Source organism: Prunus avium, chromosome 5 (assembly GCF_965620075.1).
Source record: "Prunus avium chromosome 5, drPruAviu1.hap1.1, whole genome shotgun sequence".
NCBI classification, from domain to species: domain Eukaryota; kingdom Viridiplantae; phylum Streptophyta; class Magnoliopsida; order Rosales; family Rosaceae; genus Prunus; species Prunus avium.
This window is the reverse complement of record NC_142288.1, coordinates 13130987-13143686: the sequence shown is the minus strand read 5'-3', so window position 1 is coordinate 13143686 and position 12700 is coordinate 13130987. Positions and strand designations below refer to the sequence as shown.

The 12700-nt window shown below is 37.1% G+C and overlaps 1 protein-coding gene across 1 annotated transcript; it reads left to right on the top strand.

Annotated features, from left to right (window-relative positions):
* The first annotated feature begins 2974 nt into the window (after positions 1-2974).
* LOC148294343 (secreted RxLR effector protein 161-like) lies at positions 2975-3583 on the top strand. Its single transcript, XM_088253712.1, has one exon. The coding sequence runs from the start codon at positions 2975-2977 to the stop codon at positions 3581-3583; it is 609 nt and encodes a 202-aa protein (XP_088109838.1).
* The last annotated feature ends 9117 nt before the right edge of the window (positions 3584-12700 follow it).

The window sequence follows — 12700 nt, the reverse complement described above, 5'->3', positions numbered from 1 at the left end:
GAACCTCCTCATTTTGAAGAACTAGTTGATCAACAACAAGAACAAGCTATCGAAAATCCTGAGTTAGATAATCAACAAGAACTAGTGCAACCGAGGAGATTTGACAGACTAAGAAAATCTACAACAAATTCAAATTATGTGTACTTACAATAAGCAGATTTTGACATTGGAGATGAGGCTGATCCAACAAATTTTAAAGAAGCTATGGAGAATCAAAATGCAGAAAAATGGAGAGAAGCAATGTTGAATGACACTACTACAAAATAGTTAAACCACGACACAAAGTAGACGACGGTGCATCTTAAAACCGTCGTTATGTTTTAAAAGAGGATGGTGTTTTTAAAATCGTCATGATATATCATCTTATACACTACTAGCATTAGATTATTTTTAAAAGACGACGCTTGTTAGTGACAAGCGTCTTCTTTTAAAACTCAAGTGGCCTTTTTTTTTTGTAAAGACGACGGTTTTTTGAAAGAACCGTCGTCTATTATATGGAAAGACGACGGTTTTTTTTTAAAGAACTGTCGTCTATTATATGTAAAGACAACGGTTTTTTTTTATAAAAATTGTCGTCTTTTAAAACAAGCTAAAAAAAGGCCACTTAAGTGAATTCGCGCTCGACAAATTTTCAAATTTTCCCTTGTCTTTGAAAACCTTATCTCTCATTAACAAGCGTTGTCTTTTAAAACACGCTAAAAAAAGGCTGCTTAAGTGAATTCGCACTCGACAAATTTTCAGATTTTCCCCGGTCTCTGAAAACCTTATCTCTCCCTCCTTGAAACCCTCCTGAGCTCTCTAAAACACCCTCATGAAACTCTTTACAAAATCATCAAAAAATCAATATCAATGAAGGAGTTGAGAGATTGAGGTCTTCGCAAATCCATAAGATGGAGAGGGAGGTTCTGTATTTGAGAATCAAAGGTGGTTGAAAGGTTTGATTTGAAAGTCACCTAATCTCTCAATACCCTTCTATATCTTGCTAGTGAATTCTGAATTAGTCTCTTTGCGTTTCTGGTATGTTCTTTGTCTCCCTGATTTCAGATTTTTTGTCTCTCTTGATTTGTCTAGTTTGTTTACATATTTTTTTTTATTTCTGCTTTCTTTTTAGATTTTCTGATTTGGTTATCAGAAGATGAGGATGAAGCTTGCAGATTTATAACTTTTTCTTTTGCAGGTTTTCTATGTGAGTCGTATGTTTTTTTGTTGTTGAAAATTTGTTACCTTCTCTTTTCACCATCATTTTATTTATATATTTTTCCTTTTGCAGGTTCTCGATGGTCTTTTTTATGCTCATTTTACAAGTTTTATGTGGAAATATGGTCCAATGGTAAAATTTCTCTTCCACCTAATTTTATATGTTTATAATCTTAGCTTTTTTTCTCTCTTTGTTATTTTGATTTATTTACAGGGATGATGAAGGAGACTTCAGTTGTGCATCATTTGTATGTTTGGACGAGGAAGGCTTGAATTAGGAGTACGTAGGTCTTGTTAGGAAAAGATTGTACTACTTAATTACCATATGTAATAACTATTGAATCTTCAAGTTTTATGAAAGAAACTATTTTTGAGTGTATATATTCATTAATAAAGCATTATGGTTGGTTTTCTAGTTAAAATCGTTGTATAGCATCATATGAAATAAAAAAGAACTAAAATGTAGCAGTTTGGGAACTTATTAGACGACGGTTTTCATAATAAATCATGGTATTTACAGATAATTAACGACGGTTTTTATAAACCAACAATTGGCTTTATAGATAATTAACGACAGTTTTTATAAAACAATTGTCGTCTTAACCTACAATCCACGACGGTTTTCATAAAAAAACCGTCATCTTAACCTACAATCCACGATGGTTTTATTAAAAACCGTCGTCTTTCCTCCTATAATTAACGATCTTTACCTCTAAACAACGATGATTTTCTTTAAAAACCATTGTCTCTACAGATAAACAACGACGGTGAAAAGCCGTCGTAGTTTGACACCCAAAAAGATGGTGGTCGATTTAACGATGGTTTTCAAAGCATTACAACGACGGTGGATCCCCGTCGTCTATTTCGTTTTTTGTAGTAGTGTGAACTCGAAAGCATGAAGAAGAATCAAGTGTGGGAATTAGTTGAACCTCACAAGAGCCAGAAATTGGTAGGCTCGAAATGGGTATTTAAAACAAAGAAGGATAAGGATGGAAAAATCGAAAGATTTAAGGCGCAAAAGGATTTACCCAAAGGGTGGGAATTGACTACGCTGAGACATTTTCCCCAGTTTCCACAAAAGATTCTTTCCACATAATTATGGCTTTGGTGGTGCATTATGACTTACTTTTACATCAAATGGATGTAAAAATTTCCTTCATGAATGGTGAACTTAAAGAATCAAGTTTTGTGAGGCAACCTGAGGGGTTTGCAAAGGAGGGAAAAGAGCATATGGTTTGCAAACTTAACAAGGCAATTTTTGGACTAAATAAAGCAAGCAGGGGGTGGTATTTAAAATTCCATCAAACTGTCTCATCCTATGGTTTTGAAGAGAACATAGCCGATCAATGGATTTATCTAAATAAGTGTGGGAGCAGATTTATTTTTTTAGTGTTGTATATCGATGATGTACTTTTGGTTACAAATGATCACAATTTATTGAAGGACACTAAGGAGCTGCTTTCAAACAATTTTGAGATTAAGTATTTGGGGAGAAGCTGCTTTTGTGTTAGGTATTGAAATTCAAAGAGACAGATCTCGAGGTCTGCTAGGCTTGTCGCAGAAAACATACATTGAAAGAGTACTCAAATGTTTTGACATGAGTATGTGTTTTGGACAGAAGGTTCCATTAGTTAAAGGAGATTTAAAGAAAGAGCATTGCCCAAGAATAAAGAAGAATAACATGAGATGAGGAACAAGCTGTATACTTCTCTAGTTGGAAGCATTATGTATGCATAAGTATGTAGAAGGTCATATCTAGCCTTGTGCATCAGCAAGAATGGGGAGATTTCAGTCAAATTTGAGAATGCAACATTGGATAGCTAGAAAGAAGATTCTAAGGTACCTACAGAGAACAAAGACTTATATGTTGATTTATAGACGCACGGAGAATTTGGAGCTTGTTGGTTATGCTGATGCGAATCTTGGAAAAGTAGATGGTGATTACATCTTTACTTCAGGTTTTCTTTTCAAGATGGCAGGAGCAACTGTTGCTTGGAAGAGTGCTAAACAATCTGGTGTTTCGAGTTCAACCATGTTTTCAAAATACATAGCTTGCTATGAATCCACTTCTCATGCAATATGGCTAAGGAATTTTATCAAAGACATTAAGGTGGTGGACTCGATTTCAAGACCAGTAAAGATATACAATGACAACACTGCGGCTATTTTTCATTGCATGAACAACAAGATGTTGTCTGGACTTCAACAAATTAACAGAAAGTATTTAATAGTGAGGGAGAAGGTACCAGACAAATTAGTCAGATTTGATCATATTAGAACTCAAGATATGATTGCAGATTCGTTCACAAAGTTTCTGCCTTTAGAAGCTTTTCTGAGTCATGTTGAGAGGATGAGATTATTTCCTAGCTTTGATGTTGCAATCTAGTGGGAGTCTTTTTCCCATTTTGATAGATTTCTTGTATGTTTTATTTTGCTGTTTTTCTGGATTGAGGGATTTGCATTTAAGGATGTTAATTTGGTTGCCACTTTTATTATTAAATAATCTCTACCATTTTAACTATTTAGCTGTTTAAACTTATTATGCATTTTATTTATGTATGTGAGTTCATGGTCTCTTTTGAGGTACTATTTTTTAATAACATTGCGGATTGACTCTTACTAAGTCGTAAAGGGATGTTTGTACTGAAAAGCATTAAGATTCGAATTCACATTACGGATCAGTACATGTTAAGGTTCGTGTTTGTAGGTGCTTCATGTGTTTTAATGCATTATGTGATTATAGATGGCCTGTTTAATAAAGGAGAGTAGTACTTGTCAATGGTTTGTTTTGTCTAATCGCTTTTCACTGTAGCTTGAAGGGAAGGACTTAACTATTTTAAACTCATGGCCAATAAAGATTATCAAACTTGTAATATAGAAGCTTAGTGTTCTAGTGCTTGATCTAATGGATAATATTATATTCCTATTTTAGATCGGTGCACCAGATACAAAGTTATATTAGGTTTGATAGGAGTTTAAATTAGGTTATACCTTGGGGGCCAAGACTTTGTGAAATAAGGAAAGTTTTGAAGCCAATTAAAGGGGTCATATTTATTTCCTTTTGCGTGAACCGTTCCTTGATGGGCTTAGAGTGTTAGTTAAATCGACTCTTGGTGATGAGTAGGGACGACTTGACCTAGCCTATATAAGCTTAAGACCCTGCTCTCATCAAACACGTTCTCTAAACCATCATAAAGAGAGAGCTGAAACAGTTTATGAGAGAGAGCAGAAGTCTTGAGCCGTTCATGTCTTTTGCCTGAGTTGCTGCAGCTGCGATTGAATGAGTTCTGAGATTGCGTACACAAGGAAGAAGGTGCCAGGTATGTCTTTTATGTATTTCAGATTGTGTGAAAGATCATGAACACTTATATTGAAAATCAAACAACAGCTGCTTCTCTCCTCCAAGAAAGAGCCTATGTTTGTCAACCCTATCAAGTTCATCAATAAGTATTGCATGTTCTTGCCTTCCATTGATCTACAGCGGGGAGAAGCTGCTAACATCTGTAGCACCATTTATGTGCTCCATAGTTTAAAGCAAAACAGTTTGCGACAAAGAAAGAGCTCTGAGAGAAAGAGAGAGAGAGAGAGGACGGGATGACAAACCGAATTCGTTGGCAATTAGCAATGAGTGTGTGTAGGGTCAAGTGGGCCGTTGGCCCTTTTTCTGAAATTTAACAAAAAGATGACGAAGTAAGCAGAGCAAGCAAAGCCAAAAGGCATTGAAAATAAATGTAACGCATAACCTACCCTTCAATTAAGTCACTGCATCTACCATACACGACTATTAATTATTCAGGTTCCTCTTTTTGAATTTTAAGTTTTCTTGAAAATAGTCAATGGTCTGCCTCTATTTGTTACTCCAAAACCGATCATGCATTCGACCATTCAATTTTCAACGCCCCAACATCTCCCACATGTTTTCTAATACAACAGCCTCATCCTATTTTTTTAGTTTCCTTTTTCTGCTTCCTGAAATTAAAATCTCAACCTTTTAATTTTAGGGTCTTTAGATTCAAGTCCAAAAAGTTTGGTCTTTATTAAGTGAAACTCATGTCTTTTTTCTTGTTGATTCTACACCCATTAGCTTTCGAGTTTCATATCTAATTTTAATTATCCGTTTTGCCATTTGAAATAATTATGACAAGAAACTGAAAATCCTCATACATCTTTTAGTATAATTCAACATTTGAATTATGAACATTGTTGCCATATATGGATAAATCTTCTTCAGTGACCAAAGACAACAACAAGTTGAATTGATCTGAAGAGAATCACGCAGAACCAACAAAGTGATTAAAATCCCTAATCCAAAAGCAAGCCTACTCAAATCTACATTATGAATTTAATTACTAGATAAAGTGATTAAGTTACATCCATAAGAATTAATGAATTACAATATTACCACATGATATCACATGAATTTCAACCAGATACAAATAAAGAAAACTTAAATGTTGCATGTGATGAAATTGATGTACAATTATACAAGAATGCAATACCACTTGGTCATGTTTCAATGTCCTATATTTTTGTTCCTACTCGGGCTGAACTGGATTTTCACCACTGGTCTCAACCTCTTCTGGCAGAGATCTCTTCCCAGTGGTCGACCGAGCGGTTGCATCAGTCAACAACTGAATCAGAGCTGAAATAATAATAAATTAAAAACCGCCTAAAAACTATGCCCATTAACAGAACTACTTGAAGAGGGAAAGGGTGGAATAGTGATCTCGGGCTCATTAGCCTTCGAAGGGCTAACAGCCTTCGACACGGGAGAAACAGGGACCCCTGCCTTCATCAAATTTCGGCTCTTCTGAACAAAGATGGGAGTCTTTAATCCGTTAGGGCCCGAACTTCCACCAGCACCTCTCTTTTCCCATGCAGCCAGCTGGTCGGCTGAACAGAAAGTTTGGTAGCTAGCAGAAACTGCATCAAGGAACAGAGATAGTTATGAAAGCGGTAAAATGTGAAGAGCCAAAAAGTAAAATGCCTCTTACCAGTTAGAGACAGTTTATTATCATCTGCAATCTATTCAAGAAGGATCTACTTCTTTCCCTCACTAAGCTCACCACGGAAAGGACAACCAGCAAAGACCCTCTTATATGCATCATTTATGGGCCCGAATCTACCAAAATAATGGTTCCACCAAGATTGGAAGGATTGGGTACAACAACAATCAGGTTGATAGGGTCTCAACTCCAGAGCCTGAGCAGAATCCGCATACCTGGCCCGAACGCCCAAGAGGTCCTCTCTACTCAATTTGGGAAATCGATAAGACGAACCCTTGTTGATCAAGGAATAATTCAATTCAGGAATGACTTGGGGGCATCCAAGCTGTCTATTAAAAAATTGAGGGTTATAGGCTTCTACACCATATTGGTAGTTTCTATAATCCATTCTCCCACCACAGGGCAAATCTTGTGACTGCAGGCATGAGAAAATGTGCATGTTCTCAGAGGCCATAGGATCGTCGACACCCTTGGGGCCCTGATAGATAGGTCTGTTCTCGAACCAAGAGCAGCCCTTCTTCAGACTCATCATCCACTGGGATGCATGTCTAGTTTTTTGGCCCACAAAGAAAGTAAAACATTCTTCAGTTGTCTTGCCAGAAATAGGACCCAGAATCAATTCTCTTAAGGGCACCACATCAGGAGCAACCCGTGATTTCCGTCCCCTCAATTCTAGAAAGGACCATTGGAGCCAAACCTGAACCATCCACAAAGGTCCTTTCACGTTTAGATTAATGGGTTCACCTGTTGCCTCTCTCAAGGCTCTATAGATAGAGGCCAAAACCAGAGGACCACTCCATAGTGATACAGTTGGAAGACTAGGAAAGATGAACCAGTTTAGCCAATACAATAAGAACATCACATGCTCTCCATGGGGATAATCGACTTTCTGATCCATAAAAGCCACCATAAAACCCCCATAGGCCTGATTGGAAATCCCCTAAACAGTCGGCACATCGCCCGTGATGACAGAATCCGAAAATCACCGCAAGATCAAGGATAGAAATCGACAGGGGCCCAACCCCAAAATCGAAAGTAGTGGAGGCACTATTCCAAAAAACCAGGGCAGAACCCAGGAGGGGAGAATCAGCCTGAAGCTGAATAGTTGAGCAGGTAAAAGCATGGTAGATGCCATTATCAAGCCAGTAATTCTTGTAATAGGGTTCTATTCTCTTCACCCAATCTGCCCAGTGGAGTTCAACACTCGATTCATCTGTTTTTGTTAAAAATTGGGGCAGCATTTTATTCCAATTCGACCAATCGAGGCCCCCCACACGATAGACAAGAATAGGAGCCCGAATGGGATGAACCTCGTAATTCCAGAGTTGATCAAACTTTTGATCTAGATACCTGGGACCCAAGACACAGTGGTCATTCACAAAGCTGACGAGATCCTTACAGAGCGAAAAATGGACACGGCCGACAGCAAACCTCTCGACCCAGCCATGAAAGACGACAGCAAACTCCTGAGAGGAAAGCAGCTTCGGAAGAAGAAGGTTCGGGAACGGTTGTAGAACTTTTCTTTGGCGCCATTCTCTCAGAAAAAAGAAAAATCACACAAAAATTCAAGATTTGAAAAGTGGAGGTTAGGGCTTTTTCTCCATAAGAATTCTGGCTTTTTTTTCCTGACATGACTTCGAGAAGACGGAAGGACAAAAGGAGGAGGGAGGTCTCACATCAACCATTTAAGGCTTGGTGCGTCTTTTCAACTCAGCCACCTGACAATTTTTATTACCCCCGCTACATATCCAAAAAAACATTAGTTGTTTTGTTTTTTGCGAAGCACGACACCCTACAAAAAAACATGAGTTGTTCTGGTGTTTAGACAGCAGAATAACGTAATAAATCCCGTTTTGCATCCACTTGTCCTGGAATAAAGGCAACATTTCGTCCACCCAGCCGGCCCAAGAAAGGTAATCTTCAAGGACGGGCACGTTAGGGCTCGAACCCAACCTTGCTAGATTCGCATCCCAAGAGCCCTAGTTTATGTCTTCCAAGCAGTACGAAAATGGCGCCCGGACCAATTGGGTATCCAAAGCCAGCAAGCTGTCAGGTTTAGCCTGATGATAGTGAGGGCCTAAAAATGGAGTCTTAGAGGGACCCCTCAGGCTCACCGGAAAAGGGGAGTAAAACCTTACTGAGCCTTTCGATTGCTCTTGTGCTAATACTGCTTTTAATTCATCGGCGTGTTCCATCGCACTTTTTTCAGAAATCCAGTCAGGAGTATCAGTGAAGACTTTCATGGATGTTGATTTCTTGGGAGCCATGAAGAAAAGAAACAGAAAAAACTCGGAAAGAGACTTGAAGGTTGGAAACTATGGCGAAACGAACCAGAGGAAAATTTTCATGTCAGTTTGCCTAGGACAAAGAGGTTCAAAAGTGAGAAGTTGAAAAGTTTTTTTGACAAACCGAATTAAATGCCAGACGTGATAAGACAGTTGCTGCCATCAGTTTGGTGCATTACTTTCGAAAAATATTCTTTTTTGTGTGATTTGACGCCGCAAGAAGCTAGAGGGTCTAGTTTTAATAGACTTGACCCAAGCCCATTAAAACCAGGGGCAATGTTTGTACCCAGTTTTGGTAACTGGACCAAAACTGGTTTACTGTTTCAAAAAGAATATTTTTAGGCCCAGATCCATTTTGTCTTTTTCAAAACCAAAAGGACCCCTTTTTCTCCGTTTAAAGGGCCATCAAACATAAGACATATTTAAGACTAAAGCCCAGAAATGAAAAAGCCCAAAACTTTAAGTTACACTAAAGTTAAAAAAGGATTGGTGACCATTACACATAGACCCAAGTATGGATCTAAAAGAGATTGTCACCATTAATGACAACTTGACCACTTCTCTCCCAGCAAGGAAGTAAGCTGTCCAAGAGCCACCAAAACTAGAAAAGGAACACGTTGCCTACCGGATTCTCGAGTGCAAAGGACTCAAGTCAGAAGATTGACATAAAGGACCAGTAGTTCTTGTCAGAAACGTTATGTCACCCCTACTATGAACTAGTTCAGATCGTCGAACCAACAGCTGACTTTGGCAACGGCCGAATGTCCTCTTCCAGTCATCATCACTTGAAGCCCTCTCCTTGTCTATAAGTAAAGAGCCTCCGCCACAGAAGAAGGGGACTCTCTCTCCAAACTAGACGCAACGTCTCGAAAAATACTTGAAGAACTCAAGATCTTCTCAACTCAACCTGCCTGATCTCTAAGATAACCAGTTGACCACTCCTGCGCTTATCTTTCTGTTGCTCTGCCATCCTCATGGTATGATTTTCTTTTAAAAACAATCAGTTTGAATTCATGTACTTATCCAACTGGATAGAGAAATCTCCAGCCTTCCATTGCTCTGTACTTTATAATTTGAACCAATCAAATATATATACAAAACTTGTCTTTTTCTTACTGTCAAGCTAAAAACCAGATAAACAGGAACTGCATAATTTATTTTAACTACGCTATCATCATTTAATAACTTTTATATGTGCATGCGATAAATGTTAGTTAAATTTGCGTCTCTGCAAGTTGTTTTTAGGCTTATTCGGACCCAAAAGAAGGTCTTCGCTCTCCCGAGCAAGCTGACCCCCGCGTCCGGCAAGAAGGGCACCTGACGGAAAAAAGGACCAACAGGTAATGAATTTTAATATGCTGCTGCTGGTATCATGGCACAAGAAGGTGATGGTGATCTGCGGATGACGGATTTAATTACTATAATGGGTTGATGTCACTCAAAGTTGTAATACTAAAGTCAGCTTCATAAAACTTAGGAAACCCTATATAGGAAAACCTACAATCAAGCTCCCTATTTTTTAGTTAAAATTTAGCTAAAAACACAAAAAGTTATTTTAGGACATCTCTATAAAATTTGAACTACAATCCTACTCCCTAGTGTAGGGAATCATACATACTATAATTGTTTTTAATTCAATATAATTGGTCAATTTCTATATAAAAAAAATAATTAGCATTATTTAAAAGTTGAAAATATGCATAAAATAAAACATCATTAAATTATAGAGAGCCACTCAAAGGAGAAATTATAGAATGGTACTGTACCACCACGTTAGCTGGCAGTACTTCCATTCAAAAAATGCCATGTGTCATTTTTCAAAAATAAATTATAGTTGTTTTTACTGCTGGAATTTTACTCTCTAGAATAATATATATACCAAAACGCCGGAAACCAGCTCTCACGACTACAACCCAATCTTCTCTACCTTGTACTACTACCCAACCAACCACACAAGGGTTTTGGTTAATCTGAAACAAGAACCCACATAAAAAATCACTGGAAACTTAAACCCTTAGAAAGATTGAGCAGTGATGTCGAGAAATTGATTGGAGGATATCAGAGAGAAGAAGGAAAGAAATCGATTGGAGGATCATCATAAAATTTTGTGATGATCCCCTTTGGGGTTTCTGTGCATATGATGATGAACAAACCCAAAAAGAATTACCCGCATACTATAGAAACATGTTCAGTCCCTGAAGGGGCGATTAGGTTAGGCAGAAGTACGAAGATGCGGATTGGGTTGTGGGAGGTGGTCTCCAACAGCGTCTTTGGGTTCTTTAACTTTTTAAATAAATAAAAAATCTTATTCCAAATAAAAAAAGAATTTTAAATCCAGCTGTAAAAAAAAGCTATAATTTTTTTTAAAAAAATGACACATGGCATATTTTGAATGGAAGTACTACTAGCTGACGTGGTAGTACAGTACCATTCTATAATTTCTCCAAAGGAGTCCTTTTTCTCTCCTCGATTTTGGAGCTCCTAGAGGTCTCCTTATTTTAGAAGTTGGATAGGGAGTATGAGTTGTACTTTCTCAATTCCTCCCTAAAATTTGTCTAAGGTGGTGGTTTAGGGAGCCCAATGCTCTTAGAGCATCTACAATAATGCTCCTTATTTTTTAGTTAAAATTGAGCTAAAAACACTATAAAGTTATTTTAGGAGCTCCCTATAAAATTTCAACTCCAACCATACTCCCTAGTTTATAGATTTTTAAATGCTTTAATTTATCTTTTAATTCAATTTTTGAATAAAATCAAGGCAAAAAATAACACAAAAATAATAGTTAGCATTAAATAAATGATGAAGATAATATTTTAAAAAAGCAACATTAAATTATAAGGAGCCGCTAGGAGTCCTTTCTCTCTACTCAGATTTAGGAGCTCCTAGAGGTGTCCCTATTTTAGGAGGGTGGGTAGAAAGCATGGTTGTAGCTGCGTTTCTGCAATTTCTCCCTAAATTTTGTCTAAAGAGGTGGTTAGGTAGGGCTAAGGACGGCTAATGGGTGTTTTTGGGGAAGCTATTAATTTATGGGCAGTATGTAGCCTAGGAAAGTTGACTGCGTTGTTTTAAATATATAATTTTCTATTCTTTACCCACAAATTAATTGACATATATTATTTTCTATAAACTATTCTCTAGCCATAAATTAATTAACATGAGGTTAGAGCATCCATAATGGCCTCCTTAAACCATCTCCTTAGACAAATTTTAGGGAGGAATTGGAAAAATACAACTCCAATCATGCTCTCTATCCACCTTCTAAAATAGGGAGATCTCTAGTAGCTCCTAAATCCGAGGAGAGAGAAAGGACTCCTTGTGGCTACCTATAATTTAATGTTGCATTTTTTTTAATGCATTTTTTAAAGTTTTAATTAATGCTAACTATTTTTAATTTTTTTAATTTTTATATAGAGATGAACCAATTATATTGAATTACAAAACAATTAAAGTATTCATGACTTCTTAGGGAGTATGATTGGAGTTCAAATTTTATAGAGAGCTTCTAAAATAGCTTTTGTGTGTTTTTAGCTAAATTTTAACTAAAAAAATAAGGAGCATGATTGTAGATGCTCTTATATTGACTTGTTTTTAATATAGCCAGTATGTATTAACCTATTAAAATCCAAAAAGCCTTTTTATTTTATTTTATGAATTTAGTTGTAAGTACACTTTCCATTTTGTTGTTGAATATATTTTCATTTGATAATATGTGTTTTTTGATTGCATTGGAAATTAGTCAATGGATCTATGAACTACCATAGTTTATATGATTTAATGTGTATTTTTATTTCTAGAAAGACTATATAAATTGTAAGTACAAAAAGAAACTGTTAGATTTTAAGCTAATAACTTTGGCAAACCCACATGTTAAAAAATACCTTGCTCTGCCCTTAGTGGTTTAGGGAGTTCATTGCAGATGCTCTTAGCCCATACTATAAAAAAACAGTTGAGGTTTGGCTTGACTTGTTATTCCCAATGATCTCTACTCTTTGGCTCCCAAAGGTCCTCAGTTTAACACCCTTTCTTTAATTGTATATGGTTGAAATTAAGGTGGTAATGTAGCTAGATATCTAGCATTGGCATGTCGTCATCGGGACGGGCCGGGCCGAGCCGGAACTAAATTTTTGGGCTCAAGCCAAGCTAGCACTAAATTTTGCCCTCAAGTTGAGCCTTGACGGGCTTTTTTTTTTTTTTTTGGGCTAGGCCAAGCCG